Genomic DNA, 20,966 nt, shown 5'->3' with positions numbered 1-20,966 from the left:
CCGTCAGAAAAATTCCTATTCCACCTCAATGTCAGCGGATACTCACTGGTTGCGCAGCTGACTGTGTGTAAGCCGGAGGTAGCTCTGAAGTGGGCGCCATGACAGCGGGCTGTGATTGGGGCTTGACCGGTGGAGGAATCACGGGGGTGGTCATGCTCCCCGGGGCTGCCTGTACGTCCACCAAAGGCAGCATCAGACAAAAAAAGAAAAAAAAAAGAGCAAACAAAGTTGTTAGGGTCCACAAAAAGCACATATATGGCATGTTGTTATTAAAGGGGATGGGGGGGGGGGGGGGTGTGAGGACAACCAAAGAGCACATTAATGTTATCAAAGCATGTTTCTGCAAACGGCAACATGTACACACATTCCAGCACACATTGAAGGTTGAATGCAAAATTAGGTCAATGCCTCAAAAAAGCTGCTGGTACAATGTATATAAGTACCACCGAGAAGTGAAGACCGGTTATATTTGCACACATAATCTGTATGTAAATGTAAAAGTACCCTTCCCCTCGCATTGATTGATATTCCCATAAATGGTCAAGGGGAAGTGTGGTTTTTGTTGTTGTTTTTTTCTGGCATACAGTTCTAAAGTTTTTGAGCATTACAGTTTCTCTACATAATTTCATTTGATGACAAAAAAAAAATTCTAAAAACAGTGATTGAAGACAATACTTGCAACACAGACCAACAATAATGTTTAAATAACAAAAATTAAAAAGAAACTTATGCATATTTGGTACCTATAAATGTGAGATCATAACAAGAAGAATTCATGCAGATTGTATTCAAAGCTAAAACATAGTTCTCGGAAGAGCTAAATCTTTATTTTCCAACATTTGGTTCTTGATACCTGGCTGATGCAATTTGTCTGGATGATGAGTTGTTTTGAAGTATTTTGTGACCAAAAGTGTGGAATAATTTAGATCATAGTACACAACTTTTTATTCCAGAAGGGCCATCCCCATTCAGTAGCGTGGGGAGGTAGAATGATACGTGATTATCCATCTTGCCCTTGTAATTGCATGTGATTTCCTCTAGTGGGGAAGATCAATGGGTACTGCTGTGGCCTGATATGTCAATTATTGACAATTGAGAACGAGAACTATGTTTTTGCTTTAACTGCACATATAGTTATATTTCAATCCTTGTGAAAAAATCCTTGTGAAAAACATGTAAACCAAAGCATGAGAAATCATTTATTCCCCCCCCCCCCAAAAAAAAGGAAGAAACCATGAAATAAACTTCCCAAAATTATCATACTTGAAATTATTGAGTCATTTTCCAATTTTTTTAAATTTTACTCTCTTTTCTTTCTGCAAAGTATCATAGAGGGTCAAAAGAATGAATTCAACAAAGATTTCTTGCAACAATGACATTGGAATGAAAACATCAACTTTACAGAGCTCTCTCAACTTTTATTGTACATTGTACTGTACCTCAAGTATTCAAACTCCCCTTCGAAAAGCAGAGAGGAAGTTGCTTTTGCTTGAAGTACGTTTGTATTCACAGAAATTGAAAGGAAAGTCAACAAGAATTTCCTTCCAGGGTTTGACAAAGACAACCAGAAAGTGACATATTCCACAAACATTTCTAGATATGTCACTGTCTGATGAACAGTAGGTAACACAAAACATGTTAATTCCTGCCATGTTAGGAATCATCTTGTGATCTACAATGTACATACAGCTTGTATTTCACTTTCCACAGAGTTAAGAATTCTGGGTTACAATGTAAAAGTTCAGTAAAAGAGTCCATTGACAGAGAATTTTTTCCTTTGCACTGATTACCATTTTGTTGTGACTGAATGCCATGAATTTTACAAGCTCTGGTGTGCAAGAAGGACTGATACAAAAAACGGCACTAAAAGAAAGAAATGAAAAAAAAAAATCACCTGTTTGTTTGTAGCTTCAAAGGGATTGTACTCTTCCAGACCACCATGTGAATTTGCCGTTGCCTCGGTAACGGAGGGATCCTGGAAGATATGAAATATAATACCAAGATCAATAACAAATAAACTAGAAAACAAAACAATGCAAATATGTGGGAACTGCATCCAATTACTAGGGCTAATTTAAGTGACCCTCCCTTGTTTATATACATACAGATATATTATAATATATATATCTATTTAAAATTTATTGTCTAATTTTCACATGGTAGCCCTTTCAGTTTAATAGAGAGCTCATTTACAAAGGGGCCCTGCATATTCAAAGAATAACTCAAAATACATACAAAGTTACATACAAAAATAAAGTATAAATGAAAATAATGCATAATAACAAACCAAATATAACTAAGATTAATAAAATTATATTAAAAAAACACTAACAAAATTTCAGGGATGACAGTACATTTTTACATAAAATCTTTGTATTCTTTCCAAATGTTCAAGTGCATCATTTTTGTGCTAGTTCAGGGAGAGTGAACTTTCACTAATACATTGTATGTCCACACCACAGAAGTACTTCACAATCACAGTAACATAATAATCTACAATGTACTTGTATAAAGCAAATACTGAGTAAATGCAAGATAAATCCTTTTCAAGGTTATTCTATGAAAACAGCAAAAAGCAACACAACGTAGTTTACAGAGACTATTTTCTCCAACACAACGCACACATACAAACTAGTTTTGTAATTCATACATTATTGTACTTGCCCACTGGAAGAGTTTAATACTGATATTATATTTGCATTCATTATCACCATCATCACCATAATCTACATATCATCATCATCATCATCATTGTCATCATTGTCATTATTATTTTCATCACCATCATCACAAACCCTTCCATCTACTGTACCTTACAATTTCATCAATGATATATACCAAGCAATAAATATTTTGCAACTATGGGTGGTTTAATCAACTAAGTGCATACCATTAAAAGGTATAGAATGTTTGTCATATGATTTGCCATTTTCTGTTTTTTCGTCATGAACCAGTCTTGCTAGTCTCCTTATTTAAAATACAAAATGGCACTGGACTCTGTGTATCACATGGACAGACAAATATAGAAGCTTTTTCTTTTAATGCACCGAGGTCACCTTGACAAAAGTGCAGTGTAATTAGATTTTTTTTTTCTTGATGCTTGACTGAAATCTCCGGTGGCATTAGCTTTTAAAACATCAAGAAAACAGCCATGTTATGCACTTGGTGGCATGGCTACCTATCCTATTTGTTTGTTTTGTTGTTTTTGCCGAACTGTATAATGTTTTCTTACCTGAGTGTGAGTGTGTTTGTGTGTTTGTCACTCCCTCCCCAAATCTCTAAACTCCCATCCGGATGTCTACCCAACTCCGCTGCAAATTGCACGCGTGTGATGAGAATTTGGCAGACGCGACACGCCGAAATCCATTTCCCCCGACGACGTCTTAATTTGGGCAATAATGCACATTGCTAGGCTGCAATCTGTACCCCTCCCCCTCCCCCCCCCCCACCCCTGGATCCCCCACTCCTGCCCCACCCCACTCCCATCCCTCAGGACCCATTAATGCTGTTCAAAAGAAAACCCAGAATGTGTTGATGAGGGAAGACGAATACGTGCACATGCAAGATGTGCTCTGCCGATCCTTGGTACAAATGTACAAGTAATTCACCATCTCCGTATGTATGCAAATGCTATGTAGATAATCATCCTATTCCGGTAACAGACACCCATGTTTCCATGGAAACCGTTGTCCAGGAAAACAGTGGAGGGTAGGTGTTATTTGACAATTTACAGTGGTCGTGTCCATTACAGCCCCTGTGGAGACTTGGCAAACTGGCAGAGAAAGAGAGAGGTTTCTATTTTAATCTCACTTCACAGAAGCAACAAGCAGTATAAACAGCTACTGTGCAGCTCAAACAAGAGAAAAACACGCATTTTGGTGATTATGAGACTGGGAATCCTGTTTATGATGGAAAAAAGCAAAAAGTATCATGTTGCCCATCACGCATGGAAAGATGTTAATATTGCTACATGTACCTTTGTTTATGATATCAGTTTACAAAGTCTCCATTACTCTTAAGTAGTTCAGTTTATGTAATCCTAAATGCACTCATACTGTATTTTAATACACAGATTTATATTTTTTTTTATTTCTTTTTTTTTTACCTCTCTCCACTCTTACAACCCCTTCAGACCAGAATGAAGTCTGGTTTTTTAAAATATAATTCAATTACTGAAGCTAGATTGTAGACTGTTGCCTTATACATGTACATATACATGTATGTACATGTAGGGCCTACATGTATCTTTAACAGTAAGGCCCTTTGCCTTTACAGGTTTTACATTGTATATGACAGAAAATTATTTTTATCCCAGTTCCCTGTACAGCAAAAATAGCATGGTACCTGCAGACACCAGCATGCAAGCAGTACATGTGTACATCTGTCAGAAATGGTCCTAATCATTCATTCAGGCTGAAATGAGTTAGAACGGCTTATCGCCGGGACTGCCTTTAACCTCCTGACGCTGTGCACCATTGATAATGTCATCAAATGATAGATGAACTGTCCATCAGAGCAGGAAAACAACATTCTTCATTACCCAACAGCCTGTACATTACAGTCCAGGGGGAGTTCTGTTGTAGAAATTATCATTTTAGTCATTAAATTTAAAAGCTCTCAATTTCACTGCATATTGCAACTTGATGGACAGAGAGACCATGTGGAATTGGTTTTAATAATTTCATGACGTTTGCACCAAATCAGCAAAGAAATTTAAAAAAATTTGCCAATTTGAGAGAAGGGCAGAAAGTTTATCTGCTGTATTAAATGAGTTGCATATTCTACGAATCAGGGGACCGTTTCCTAACACTTGTTATCAGTGACAACTGCCTCATTTCTATGACAAATATGCTCTCAGCCAATCAGATGCAAGGATTTCAGTAGCTTATCACAACTATGACAACTTGTCACTGATGACAAGTTTTATGAAACGGGGCCCAGGTCTGAATTGAATAATTAAAAGATTCTGAGCTTCTGCAAGTGAAACAAATATTTCATGAACAACAAAGCCTCAAATGATTGTGGAGAGATATTTTGTTTGTGTACCTCAGGAAGCAAAACAATGAAGAGTTACTGTAAAACATGATATATTCGCGGCACAAAATTTTCGCAAATTGCCTCTTGTGTTCAATGCATATAGTGTAGATAAGAAATTTTGCGTGCATTTTAATTTCGCGAATCTTGGCACTCGCGAAATTCGCGAAATTAAAATGCAGGCGAACATTTCTCGTTTTACAGTACTGTACTACATACTCCGCCTCAACAGTGTCCAGTCTAAACTACATGTACAAGATATGTACAGTATGGGCAGATGTGACTCCAAATAGATTCAACGAGGGGTGCAGCCTAGTTCGAGTGAATAGTACTTTTGAAGGAATCGATGCCCATAGTTTTAACCAGACACTAGAAAATGTACTATTTGTTTTATATTTTGATAAAAATTTAAATAAAATAAAAATATATATATGGGGGCATTCATGTGATGGAAGCGATTTTGTGGCCGGATCTCGCAGTGACAGTATGAAGCACAGCGCAATGTCACAATTGCTGTGGGAGAGAACTCTATTGCGATGACATCATAATTTCTCCTAATTTACGAGTGGTGACCAATATCACAGCTCTGTGAAAGCATCTGAATATTCAAAATTCCATTACTTGCTCTATAATATTTCATATCTAATTTTCATGAAACTTATGTTGTTCTCTTCATAGCATTCTACTCTAGGCTACAAGTCAATGTATCATACAGTATATTGCATTTGCTGAGGTACAAATTGTACAATTCCATTTCCAATGGAAAACAAAAGAATGTTGAAAAAGGGGATGAAGCTTTTACAAGGTCATATGGAAAATTGATTTAAAACTCAATGATTTTCATGTAATCATCTAATATTCATGTGGCACTACATCCATTTACAATTCTTGACATTAAAACTAATTTAAAAAAAAAAACTATTTAAGTGCTCTTACTTCAGTGTCATTTGCTCTTTATAATATACATGTAAGCATTTCACACCAATGTGCACGGGTGAACACAGCTGTAGAGCCAGGGACACTTGCTGGTGCAAAAGTAGTGAGAAAGAAAGTGAATTAACACATAATTCATACCAGCAATTATCAAACCTTCCATACTGCAAAAATGGAAAGTCTTTGATGAAGAACAAATCTGACGGATTAAGAAACTAGCCTGGACTTTAATAAAGGTTGCAACCTCTGATTTGAGGTTGGGTTTCCCCTTTTCGCTCGAATTATTTCCTTATTTCCCCCATTTTTTTTCCCCAAATGGGGACCAAAAAGAGGGCATGAGGCTTTAAACAATTGACGTTTACAACAACAAAAATACAGTAAAGATTGAGTGCCACTGCACTCTTAATTTCTGCAATGCATTTGTGCCCAAAGCTTAATATTTAATAGGGTATGCAAAGTATAAAAGCTTTAATGTAACTACAATGTAAGCACAATATTCTCCTGTATATCTTCTTGTCATTAAATGGACTGATGATTATGGCTAAGGGTAGAAGGGTGTTGGCTATAGCATGAACCTGGAGAATACAAATGTATGAATAGAGAACTCATAAATCAAATCCTGCAGTATCCACACAGAATGCACTATTTGCGTTGACATGTTAATGATTCAACACCCACCCATGCCATTTCTTAACCCAGTATGACCACAATGAATGTTGCAGTACACATGAAAAGGCAGAGAAGCATGTGTGTAGCCCATACGGACATCAAAGACGATATCAAAATTGGATTGCCTTAATATGCTACTTGACACACACATTATTCACTCTGAAAATCTATTCCCCTCCATCTCGCCACGCATGACTACAGCGTACAGTACATCGCAAATATGAGTGCAGTTGGATATTTACTCAGTGTTCAAAATCAACATCGGCCCAAAGGCCAGCGACTGTTACATGCGAGATATGGCATGATTTGCAGAACCATTCTGTGCTAGATAACCGTTTGGAAGGAAAATATGTCTCGCTTCAATAATAATCCAATAGTTAAAGAGACAGAGCTAGTTATGGGCTCTGTACACAACTTAGAGGGCCCATAAAATAAGTGGTAATTCCTATTTCGACAAAGTTTGATGGAATTCAGAGAGTGAAGGCAAATATTGAAGACACACATGTTTATAATACCATGGTGTTTTCTCAGCACCTAAACAGATCTCCCGTTATTTAATAGCAGAGTTGAATAGTGTGACTCATCTTCCATCGCGTGCGAAATCTTGTTCAATTGCACATGTGAAGACCATGCACAATGTACACTATTTGTGTCATATACATGTAAAACACCTTGGATGTCAACAACTGATCCAAACCAATTATTGAATATTATGATACATAGTACAGAAAGGGAACCATTTTACATGAAAGGGAAATGGTTGTGCATTGTCTAGTGGCACAATCGAATGCAAAAGTAATCAGTTGAAATTATAAATGGACAGAAAATGAGAAAATGAGTGTGCGCTTGTAACTGATTGAGTGCGTGTGACAAATGTACACAATTTCGTGACATCAGAGGTATTCAACAGAGCAAAACTGTGAGTTGATTATCTTATTGGAAATCTTATTGTACGCATCCAGAGACAGGATTCTGAGAGTGAATTTGGTAGGTTTAGAATCCAGAATGATTTTTTTTTTCTTGTCTTTTCCATTACACAAACTTGTGTTGACTACAGCTTGAAACTCTGAAGTTGCTCAGGGAATAGTCTATTAATATATAAAGATGTTAAAAGCTTTTTTCACAATCTAAACATAGTTCTCAAATTTGTGAAAGTATTGTTATCAACCAATTCTGCACACGTTCTGAATTCAATGAAAAAAAAGAAGATAAAAGCCTACAATATAATTGTGCAGTCAAGCCCAAAGCACTATAGCTTGTGTCTATCGGTGCATGTTTCAGAATAGCCAATCTAACTTGTCATTTTGGTCAGCAATGCGCCATGGTGCCTTATGCTGCTCAGTGGGTCCTCCATGCTTGCTATGGTATACTCACTGTATGTACTTTGTGAACTTTAACAAGCTATTCATAGTATTTGAAAGGGAATTTGTCATGCTAATGGAGTCATTACAGCTAGCATGTTCAACATTTTGTGTGAATAATGGTTTTTGTACAATTCCTATCAATGCAAGGAAAACAATTTCCCCGCTGAATCAAGTTATGAAAAATTTGCCCCTGCACCAAGAATTGAAAAATCACCTGTTGAAAAATGACCTTGTAAGTTTGTAATGATCATTTGATAATACAAAATTATATTAAAAAACTTGGGGTTTAACTGTATTAAAATCAAATTCACTATTAAAGTTACATTAATCACTTCTGATCATCTATAAAAATCACCGTGAACAGTACATTGCACTGTATTCACAATCATATCACCCGCCACATAATTCCTTCTGATGTCAAGATATCATCACACATATCATTACTGCCTTCTCTTCCACAGGGGTGCTTTTCAGGACTACTCTGGAACTAATACACTTCCCTCTGTCACAACTCTGTCCACACTTTAATAGAACACTCCCCCCCCCCCCCCTTACATTTCTTTCTTCTTCTTTTTTTTTGTGATTCCGCATTCCATAGTCTGTGTTTGACACATATTGTTCATCGGCTTCATTCTCTCGCTTTGTTACATTAAAACAAACATCGTTGGAAAATTCACATTTTCATATTTTCATCACTTCTCTCTCTCTCTCTTATCTCCATGTTTTCAATCCTTCTCCCTCACCCGTCTCCTCCCTCCTTTCTAGCTTATCTTCCTCCTCCCTCTGATTTCCAAATCCCTGATTCTCACTCTATCCTTCCTTGCAAAACATCTTTCCTGACCCTTGTATCTCCTATCCCCCATCCCCATTAAGGACGAACTGATTTTGCTACAACATGCATTTTCCATAGACACCTGCCAGAGTATTCTTGGGACTGGTCTTCAACAGATTAATAGTGCAACATCAACTTCCAGCTCACTGCTGCCCTTCAACTGTCACCATCTGCCTTCCTTACACACTCCCTACAGTGTATGTTGCATCCCTCTTCACTCTCTTCTTTCTAGGGTCTTCTTTCGCAAAACAGTCCTTTCAAGGACTACATGGTGTTACCGCAAACATCTCTTCCTCTAGTCATACATGTCGTCATGGAATGTTTACAACCTGATAGTCACAGAGGTCTACTAATACCCATAAGTCCAATTCTAATCCAGTCTATTAAATGACATCAACACAAGAGATGAAGATATGAAGAAAACTTACGAGAAAATGTGATCCAATCATCATGAAATGAACTCAGGAGCGATCACAGGCATAAAAATGCACTAGGCCACTGAGAAGGGTATTGTACAATGCATGAACGTCATAAGAAGCAATGAGCTACAGAGGCAGTGTGTCCGTTACACACATTGTATCCAACATGTTTTTATCACCAATGATGATGTGATGACAATATGATCAGAATTTCTTTCGGTAGATCACGAGCAAATAGTGCCCTGTTTACGCAGAGGCCGGCCACTGACGTTGAACAACACACCACGCATCAGTATCCCAATGCTCCCCCCATAAACATTCATCAAGGTATGGCAGTACGGTAGTATAGCAGAATAACACAGTCGTCAGAGGGTGTGTGCCAGCATTGGATTAAAATGCAGGATCTTGACAGATGTTCATCAGCAGGGCAATGAGCGCACTGCGGTGGGTACAGTAGATGGCAGGTGTGTGTATGTGGCAGAGAGGAGAGAGAGAGAAAGTGGCGGCAGTGTGTTGCGCATTAAATCTCCCGAGAGCCCCATTGGATGACGCTATTGTAATATCATTTTGTACAGCATGCATTGGCTCCCGCCCGCCAGTACACCGTACACTCTCTCTCTCTCGTCGAGCAGTCTCCACGACAATATAAGTGGTGTACATAACAATAATGCCTTCACACAGCACACAGGAGAATACCAGCAAAATATTGCTGAATTCCTTTAGATCACATGTCATCAGTGTATAAATTGTATTCTAATGCTATGCGGATACGCATTTGAAATCCTGCTTACACATCCTATTGTACATTTAACCTCCATAACTTGTAGCACACCAGTGTATCCTTGTGTTAGACCCCTCAATAGTCATTGTACATATACATGTAGCTATAAATGTAGAGTAAACAGTGTAGATATTTGTGCTGATTTTGTGCCGGCACCTTTAAATTTTATACAGATAATGGCACTATGTGTACTGTTTATAAATGCTATTCATCATTGTCACCATCATCATCATTTTTTTTCCCTCATACTTTCACTGACGTATTTTGCTGATCTTCCTTTAATCTAAAAATCTAATCTGGAAAATGCTCTCTCTGAAAGAGCCAACTATTGGATGAGTCTTTTTCCCTCTCCCATAAAAAAGCATGATCTGATTTGCAATTTGAATCACACTTTTTTTTTTTTGCATTCCTGTTCACAAGTAACAAGCAAAAAAAAAAAAAAAAAAAAAAGACCTACAGTAGATTGCACTGGCATGCAAAGGAAAATCTTGACAAAAATTGCAAAGGTTGGAGCCGCGCCAAACTGGGCATGCGTGAGTCTTAGGCTGCGTTTATCATCTTTCCCCTGTTCGAAACTGCTTTCAAATGCCGTTGCCAAAGCCCTTTAGAAACGGCTTCCAAAATAGTTGCGTTTATCAACTCATAACAAACACGAAAACTGGCCTTGTCACTTCGCAGCTGCATTGCACAATAATGACCCGAGGAGAAGGGGTCATATACTGTAACCGCAGTACAAAGCCGTTTCACAACAGCTTTGCGTTTATCTTGCTTCAAAGGGCTTCTAGAAACAGGTCTCTGGAAACCTGTTTCGGAAAGCACAAATTTGTGGCTTTCAAAAAGGCTTTCCGAACTCCATAATCAAAACAGCTTTGCATTTATTATCTCGTAAAAATTCCCTGAAAGCTGTTTGGAAAACCTGTTTCTGCTGAGAAAAAGAGTTGATAAATGCAGACTTATGTAGTGTTTGACCTCAGTTTGACTGAGAATCTAGAAATATTCACTATATATATGCCTTGCATGTTGGGATGGAAACGGAAAAACAAAACTATTTCACACAGCATTCATACACTCTTCACACACACAAAAGATCCTGATTATCTTGAAAAGTAGCCAACTATAGGCCCATTGACACACACTGAAGAAAGTGCAAATGGACTTGTGATTCAAATTACACTTTGACTGACATGCAATGGGAATACAGGTGAAAAGTTATTGACCAAAATCATGACATTTACCCTTTTCTAAACAAAAACAAAAAAAAATAAATAAAAGTATGTGTGCAGTAATGATATCATCAGACAATCACATCAGTTGTACCACAAAACATTCTACCATATAAATATTTTGCAATAAAACCTAAAATAAAGGAGAAATTATCACTATTTTTTCTTACTAAACCATAACTGTAGACAGCTTTAACATTTTGAATATTTGATAATATTTTGATAACCCTCATTACAATTTTCACAGTCATTTCATCTGCAAAATGTTGTCATTTCGTGATTTCGTAACGTAGGCCATGCGACACTTGGCACGCCATACAAATTGTCCATATGGTTTACACCATGGTTTCAATTGTACCACCTTCATGAATTCGGGTCTAAGTGGTTGCTGTAACCAATGAACATCTTTCTGCATTTTCTGCATGGTTAATACTCAGAGTAATGTAAATAGTTAAAACTAGTTAAGAGTCGCAAAGGTTGTTGTGATGGTATTACCAGCTGTGTATTACTACATGGAATTTCGCACAGCTGAAAGTAAAAAAAAAAATTAAACTGAAAAAGAGCATTTCGATAGCCATATTGACTCTCTGGAAAATGCAGTTGAATGATGGATCCTGTTGTTGAACATTCAAGCAGTGAACATGAAATGCATTCAAATATGCAGAGTCACACTGCCTCTCACCAAGCACAATGGAAAAGTGGCATACTATGTTCTTATGGGGGACATCAAATATCAGACAGGGACTGCTGCTCCACCGTGATATGGGGTTATGACGAGGAATAAGCCTGAGCGCATCATCCGATATGCTCCCGCTGGTACCAGGTCACTGCGTCGAAGGGGAGAGAGGCACATCCCTTGAAGAACTGAACAGATGCTGGTAGTCAGGCAACATTTCCCCAATAATGCACTCTACACCGTCCCAAGTAGCCAACGTTTATAGCACGCATGAAAGAGCTCATACAAGAGAGATTTTCTCATTTGCTACTCCTAGTTCTTGCGTGTACAAATATTACCCAAAAAAAAAAGCAGTCCTTGGCATTATAAGTGCATGTCTGGAGTGCTGCTCTAAGGTACCAGTAGATCATACTTGGTCCCATATGTACGTCTGCTAGGTCTTCTGCACGGAGACTAGCATTTTCAAACAGGTCTCTACCAATGCTATCGACTGTTTTGAATACATACTGTTTGTGGACTGCCTAGCAAAAAACGAGCGACGCTCACGGTAAACCCTTGAGGTTCGATACTTAGCAAACAACAGCTGTAGTAGAGGGCAGCGTATCACACCAAAGGAAGCCCCTATCCACAAGCACTGGGAGATCTTGCACAGATTTCTGTCTCTCATCTACTGAAGTGTAGATTATCGCGGCATACAAATTTTTGTACTCTCCATCCAAACTGAAAGCGCGGGGTGACTACCGAACGCATCGCCAACAATGTTCCGGCTGAAAAACACCCTCGTGGCCACGAAGGAGCAAGAGGGCACAGGTCGCAACATGCTGCGGTCCTTCACGGCCAAGTTCGGGACCGTGCATGTGGCAGACATGGTGAAAAAGCTGCCCGAGAAGCTGGTCTCCCTGCCATCTAGAGTGGAAGCAGCTATACACAAGGTAAGGAGGGTACGGAGCAGACTTTTAGCTCAAACAGAGTTTGCTACCTTGTACCTATTTGTAGTGAGCAAGCCAAATACTATGCTAAAACACATTGGGTACCAGTAATCATAATCTTACAATTGTACAACATGGTCCCAAAAATTTGCAAAGTTTTAAGTTGCTGCTGTTTTCACAAGTAACATTTCATTCATAAAATTCCTTTCTTCCCCTCTTCACATTGATGGGTTAAACAAAGAAGCCATTATAATGAAGTTAAGGAAGCAAAAAAGGTTTGAACTTGTCAGAGGAATTCATTCACTTTTCTGTTCTTACATTCTTCAATTTAATACGTCATATTTACAAATGTAGCGTACTAGTACATTCATTAATCAATCATCTGATATTATATGGTAAACAAATAAGTGTTTACATACAACTACATTCTACAAGTGTAGATATACAGGTGTATTTATTGTGCACCTGTATTCAGAGTACTATTAAGTACTTTGTGTATGTCCATCCCCGTGAATGAAATGCTTTACCAATAGAGATACAATGTATTTCAGTCTTATGCTGTCTGTTCAATCCCCATCCCCCCCCCCAAAAAAAAAAACCAAACACACACACAAAAACAAAAGTATGAAAGGGAGAGCCTCCAGCACCTTTGGTAGGAAATGTGCCTGATGATCAAGGACTACACCTACAGGATGCAATGCTCAGCATGCAGAACACAATCCCTCTCAATATTTATAAATATGAGCTGCTTGCAGACAAAACAGCACAGAGCCTTTTTGATCTTCAGTCCACATTGTACAACACAGCGTTCACAGAGATGCCAACAATCCACAATGAGCCAGGTGATCTTTGTATCCCATCTCGATATCAACCCTCTTTGGATGAATGCCATTCGCATAAAAATGACACACCAATACATACAAGTATAAGTGTACCACTTGTGGTGCAGGATATGCAACTCCACCATGTGCACATTGTGTGCTAAATGCAAACAGGTACACAATATGTACACAAAGGTAATGCTGTACACCTGTATAGTTCATGTGGGGATGCCAATATTGTGAACAACACTGCACTATATATAATGTGTTAGTTGAAAGGGCATATTTTTGGTAGAAAACAGTATTTCTACCTTTCCTGTATGAAGTGTAAAATATACCTGTAATAGACATCAGTGCAGCAATACAATTTGGGAAAGTAGTTTTTTCCATGAGACTTCAGTATTCTTTTCTTGCTTTCTTTTTTGCCAAAAAAAATAATACAAAATACATGTACTGCAGAAAAGTAACAGCAAGTATCACTGGGCACAGGTACACTTGTACACTATGGCAGAGAGCCAGAAACAGGCAAATCAGACTTACAAAATGTACAAGTTGCTGAAGCCATCAAGAGCAACTAGCAGCATTTAATTACTCTGCATTTGCCATGAATTGTATTTATGTTCAAATACACTGTATAAACTGTGTAAAGGTCATACAGTACTGTCAATCTCCACACACTGTCAGAGCATTAAACATTTAATTACCAGCCAACAACAGATGACCTCACATGTACATGTGAGATGTATGTATGTCAAACAAAGGAACACTGTTGTAATTCAGCCACATCATTATTCAATGACACAAAAGATCAGAAATTCAAGCACAAAGGCCCAGATTCGTCGAGGTAGTTTGAATAAAATCGATAGTTGAAATTAGATCCATGGACTGACCACAAGCTTGTACATTTGTATCAGCACACGTTCATCACTGGATGTCTGTTCGCACTATATCCCGTATCAGTATATGTACAAATGTGATCAGACATGTGTACAAATACTGTACATGCAGATTAAATTTGCATAATCCACTGGCTACAACTTCAGACTGCCTTTGTGAATTCTGACCAAAGAGTTCTATTCCTTTACTCCTCAGCAATTGCGCTTTAACTTTTGAAGGACAATCTCTACATGAACACTGAACTGTAGGCTGGATTCATCGTGAAAAAAAAATAATTAAAAGGAATTTAATAAACAACAGACAACAATGTATGTTAAAGAATCAGATGCATTTAATGAATAAACCGACAGGTAAATAACTGATTACAGAAGAAAAAAACCCAAGAAGATCTGTGATGATGTCCACCTTCTGTCACATTTGTACAGATCATACCACCTTGTTGTACTACACTGTAGGTCTACCCTTGAATATATAGAGTAATGTGTGCAGCACTTTGATTCGTTAGATGGATACCCTAAAGTACAGTGTACAGAGAAAGTAAAACTAGCATGGACTGTGTATACAGTATACTCTGGGTCATCAATGTTTGAGACAAACAAAGTTTACTTGACTAAAACATCTTCACGCATAGTTTGAGGTCATGGGGTATGTGTGAGAGTACTTTGGGAAAATCTATGATCTATTACACAAAGTGATGGCTGGGCCCAATGAAATGTTTGCAGTATCCCCCCCCCCCCCCCCTTTCAGGCAAGTTACAGTAATTGTATAAGGATGTACTGTACATGTACATTGTGTACAAACAGAATGCAGAAAGAGATAGGCATTAGTGATGCTGTATTGTACATAGGAAGTTACAAATAAACATAGAAACTGTTCCTCACAAAATCCAATCAACTAATAAAGTTACAAACCCTTTGTCCTAACCCATGGCAACTTCACATATAAAATCAAATTGTGACATGGACAACTGTGCATTAAAAGTATCAAAAATGCCTTTAGATAATCAACAAATCAACAGACCTCAAATAATAGCAGTCATAAAACAGTTAAGAATCTAGACTTGTCCAGGGAATCTTCATTTCTAATTGGGTAAGTGAAATGTAAGGATATTTGTGGCTTAAAATGTTTTACAAACTTCCCCTGATTATTAAAAGGCACGTTGCGACAACATTGGCACAGTTTGCAAAATGCTGATTACTGTCAACACAACTTACAAGTATCATTCTATAGTAGACTGCCCCCTCTGCCCCCCCCCCCCCCCCCCCCAAAAAAAAAAAAAAAAATGCTGCTCAGGACTTCAATCATGGAGCACAGATTGATGAGTTTCTTTACATACTTGTACATTGTATCTTGTCAGTTGCTGCCTTGATGGAAATTGTGTACTCAGGACAAAACGGATACACATCATCGCTGTGTATTCAGTGATGCACACAGAATGTACAGTACATGTACTTTGTAGTCCCAGTCATTACTGCCAATATGGTTTACACTTGTGTTTGTGAACTTGGATTTTAGCCTTGACATGATTTCCAAACACCAAGACACATACACGTACACCTTGTACATATATATTACTGTAGGCCCTGTATTACCACCCTTTCCCACACACTTTACAACTTGTGTACATAAATTGGACTGAGTTGTTTGTCTTCAGAAAAAAAAAAAAACTCCCTTGCAATTTAATTCACATTGAAACTCTGTAGAAACTATGGAAACAGGTGAAAAACATTGTGTTCAAAGCAGGAAAAATATCTACAAAGTAGCACACAATAGAATTTAAGCCAATGTTTCAGGGTTGTTGTTATTTTTTCTTCAATATTACTTACAAGCTGAATAATTTTTTAACTTGCATATTAAAAGGGATGGTATAGTTTTGGTTGAGCTGGGGATTCAGGTTTTAACTTCTTGCAAGATAATTAAAAACCATTTTGGTGAAATAATGAAGAGTACCGGTATACAATTTAATTACGAGGAATTTAACTTAAATTTGATGAAAATTGGTGTACAAATTTGACTGAGATATCCAGAAACAAAAAGAGGTCATGATAAAACCATGGGACCCTTTATTAGGACCACTTTGTTTTACTTTGTTTTTGGATATATCTCAGCCATTTCTAGAGTGATTTTCATTGTTTCAATTGTATGGTCTTCAATATTTCATAAGTGGTTTAATTAATATCTCACAAAAATTTAAAACCTGAATATTCTTCTCAACCAAAACTATACCATCCCTTTTAAGGTTTTTAACTGAATTTACAGTCTGGAAGAGGGAGACATATTGATTTGAAGCAAGATTTTGCTATGCATCATCAACGAAAAAACGCAACAAAGCCAATATTTACCTCAAAGTGAAGATCTCAAATGCTCATTTTTCAACAACAACAACAAAAAAATCCATTCAAGAAAAATAAGCATTGTATCTTGTCTTCCCAAAGGGAAAGTTCTTGAACTCCTGCCAATCTCAATGAAGACACACGTCAAGTGTCCACAACAAAGTCATGAAACTGAAACCAAAACAATCAGTCTACATATGAATGTATGCTTCAACAGTTCAACATAAAGGGAGAATAAGCTGTACAAATGTAGGTAGAGAGACTTACATTGTACTTTGAAGGTCTAATGGAGGTAAAAATCACTTGATGGTACAGTGTGATCATTTTGCAGTTAATCAAACTGCCACAGCTGTTAACATGGAGTTAATGTATTAAAGGCAAGTTACAGTGAAAGACAACCTCCATGGAGAAATTCCCAGAGTGAACAAACATGTATGTACAGACTGTGATGCTTTAATATACTTCCACATTACAAAATTCATTTAATTCATTCAGTTTGAAACACACTCTTATTATTTACAGACTATATCGTATCACTTGTCTCATAGAAACATTTCCTGTAGTGTATCTATATCCGGACAATTCTGATACAAACAGCTACAGGGGAAAACGATTTATATAAAATGTACCGGTACAAGTAGAGGCATCAGTGCAAGAGTTGAAAAAGTAACGTTTTTGGTCAGTCATTTTTGAAATACTCATATCATTCATACTTGTAATCTTTGTCATTGCTTTTTGACTTGACATGTTTCTGGACCAATCTATTGCCTCAGTGAGAATCTTTCACCAAAAGAATACATTGTACATACATGTACAATGCTTTCCTTGAAGGAATGTGTCTCATCTTAAGACCACATACTAGCAGCAATATCCATGCCAAACAAAAAAAAAATGTCTTCGGTTTATCCTAATTGACTGTTCTTCCTATAAATACTTTACCCTATCTACATGTATGCTAATTAAGTACATTGAAGAATTGATGTACACCTTGTACATGTATGGACATTGCTATAGAGTAGCTTTAGAGTACAAGTGTACATACAATGGTACACATTGTACATTGTACACTACGTAAAGGAAACTCAATGAAGTTTCCAACACCCAGATTGTTGAAATCGGTACTCAATTTCCTGCATGTTGCTGTTGGTCTTTATCAGTGGGTTCTTTGAAAAGCCTCGTTTCATATTTTGTTTCCTGTGAAAGGTATCCCATGAGATCTTGACATTTATAACAATGTGGTTGCTCTCAAAGGGCAACCAGATTGTCAAGATGAACACCAAGCGAAAACGAAAGAACTTGCCTCGGTAGCTCGGATTTGAACCAGCTACCATTCATAACAACAATTTGAATGACATCATATCTTATTAAGAGAAGGCATCAATATTTGGTTCTAAAGTCAGGTAGAAATGCACACAATGCACACCGTACATCGTTCACATGTACAGTGTACCTCTCATTTATCTTCCGTGATTTGTCAATTTAAAACTTTCTTGTGGCTGTCAGAAATGTAAAGAAGGACCATGTCTGACAGTTTCATGGAAAAATTTTCAAAGTCAATCATGGAAGAGAAGTGCATAATTCTGGCTCAAAAGTACACTGTACACTTTGTACATCGATCATGCTGTACAACGGGACCAATGTTTTAACTTGCACAGACACTCTCGCTTTTATTGTACATGAGAGACATGCACACCCATGTCACTCTGGCACCTCCATTGGCACACAATACGATTTGCATCCCGGTATAGTAGCTTCCTTGGAGCTGCGATTGGAATTACTGCAACAAGTAATAAGTGTGTACAGTATGTACAGGTAGACCTGTGTAACATGGTGGATCACCAATTATGCAGATCATTATCAATCACTATCAATTGTTAAAGTCTGTGGAACAGCAGTTCAGTCGGCATCTAACCAAAACAATGCACTCAACTTGACGGGAAAGGATAAAGAAGGGAGGTTGGAGATTGATGTTTAATGTGAGGGACAATAACCTGCGATGGTTGTGTACCGAAGCTCTACATGTGTACCTCATTGATCAAGAGAACACTCAGACATGAGGAAAACTAAAAACAGTTGCAATGGAAGTTTGATGATTTATTTTAAATACAAACAGACTTGTGCCATGCCAGAGATTTAGATTTAGATTTAGATTTTTTTGTTTTTTTTTTTGTATCATGGCTACTACTAAAACACTGATCAATTCAGTGCCTATTTATGTTGATGTACAAATGTAGGGCAATGTTTCAATAAAAAGTTGCAATGAAAAACATCTCGAAAGAAGAATTTCATGAATTTGAATAATTGCGCAGTATCCGCTGCATGCTACAATAAGGATTAGAACGAACACTTGCTACATAGTTAGGTCTACCATATTTTGTTATGACTCTTACTTACAGTATATGAGGGAGTTGGAGAAAGAATTTGCAGTCTCAGAGAATTACAGAATCCAGTCGAAGTGAGTTCCTGCACTTTTTTTGCAGAAACTCATGAAATCATTCTCTGCAAAATCGATGCACTAGTTTCTCTGTACTACTAAGAGTAAGACCTACAACACCGAGGCCGAGACAACCCTGACTTTTCAACTGCGCCACTCTGCGGTGTCTAATTTTTTCCCCCTTTCCTTTTTGACTTTCAAATCAATGATGATATTCAATGAAAACTCTGCAACTGTTAACTTGTGTTAAGATTCATCTTTGCATAGAATATATCTCAAACAGCTGCACAAAATCTAAAGTCCTCCTGAAGCGTATGGTACATTGGTAGACTTGTGTGTTTTCTACAACCTTACATACACCACACACTTACAACAGTTTTACACTGCACTGCAGCTGCATCTGCAGGATTATATAATTTTACCAAACAAAAATGTATACCATGTGTAGAACTTATGCGACCTTATTATTATATTGACGCTCATAACATATGCATCTACTAGCATCATCACACTAAACCGACCAAGCAGGTGACTCGTAATTGATGAAGAAGGTTCCTTTCATGCTATTTAAACGTTAGTTTTCATGCAAAAATTGAGAATTGAGCGGCAGTTACGGTGCAGCGCAGCGCGCAGCGCTATGAATGATACAGCCGCTGACACGTCTAGCAGCGCAGCAGCCCGCGGGGGCACACGTTCGTGTGGTACACTCCCCCACACACCTTCCCTGCTCTGCACGGTGACTGTGAGGGTCTCATTGGTCTATATATATACTCGACTCACCTGAAACGGACTGGCGTCCGCTGGATCAGCAAATGGGTTGCTATCAAAGTTAGACATGTCGTCTTTCTTCTTAAATTCACAAAAGTTCAGAGAGATCAGAATTACATATGCGATACTCTTGTCGAAAATTGTCTTTCTGCCTGGCTCGCTCACCGTGGCAAACTCGAATCAATCGCTCCAGAGCGGAAGTTGTCATGGGAGGAACGATGGGATACTCGGGTGACAGATCAAATGCATTGTGCGCAGGCGCAGAGTTGATCTCGTCAATTTTCATGACATCATCGTACAACTTTGGGTCCATGCAGAGAGTCATGTGATATTGATCTGGCATTAGTATTTAATTGTGAATGGAAACCACAATTTGATCGCTAGGATATGGTACAATTTTGACAACAGAAGAACGGCAATACTATGTAAAATGAATATTCTGATTTGAAACTTACGCCATCTTCTACTCTTTCTTCGTCTTCTTCATTTTCTTTTTTTTCTTTCTCCTTCACTAGTCTTATAAATTCTTGAATCTTGTAAATTATGTCTTTTAGGGCTCTCTCAAGTCTTATTCCATGTGGATATTGTAGATTACACTTTTTGAATATCTGGGAATATCTGCGTCAAACGCGTAATAATATGGGGATAAGCTTCAATAAGCTCAGATCTGGGGTGTTTCATAAAGCTGTTCGTAAAGTTATACGAACAACTAACGAGCGACTGGTGATCAGTTCTGATGTACTATATTTATCAGAATTTCCATAATTCAGCACAAGAACTGATCACCAGTCACTCATAAGTCGTTCGTAACTTTACGAACAATTATGAAGCACCCCCCTGGACGCCGAGTTTC

General features: G+C 37.8%; 1 protein-coding gene across 1 annotated transcript in view; it reads right to left on the bottom strand.

Annotated features, from left to right (window-relative positions):
• Window positions 1-20,316, bottom strand: part of LOC139736831 (secretory carrier-associated membrane protein 1-like) — a 35,050-nt gene extending 14,734 nt beyond the window's left edge. Inside the window, exons 1-3 of the mRNA XM_071647494.1 lie at window positions 20,126-20,316; window positions 1,895-1,975; window positions 47-169 (exon numbers count right to left, since the gene is read on the bottom strand). Coding sequence (XP_071503595.1) covers window positions 47-169; window positions 1,895-1,975; window positions 20,126-20,182 — 261 coding nt within the window. The 5' untranslated portion in view covers window positions 20,183-20,316. The remainder of the gene's footprint in view (window positions 1-46; window positions 170-1,894; window positions 1,976-20,125) is intronic.
• Window positions 20,317-20,966: the final 650 nt, after the last annotated feature.

This window comes from Diadema antillarum, unplaced genomic scaffold (assembly GCF_040938485.1).
Source record: "Diadema antillarum isolate AM-2024a unplaced genomic scaffold, OU_Dant_1.0 seq00000665_RagTag, whole genome shotgun sequence".
In the NCBI taxonomy this organism is placed as follows: Eukaryota; Metazoa; Echinodermata; class Echinoidea; order Diadematoida; family Diadematidae; genus Diadema; species Diadema antillarum.
The sequence above is the reverse complement of the archived record's forward strand: the minus strand, read 5'-3'. Positions and strand labels throughout refer to the sequence as shown.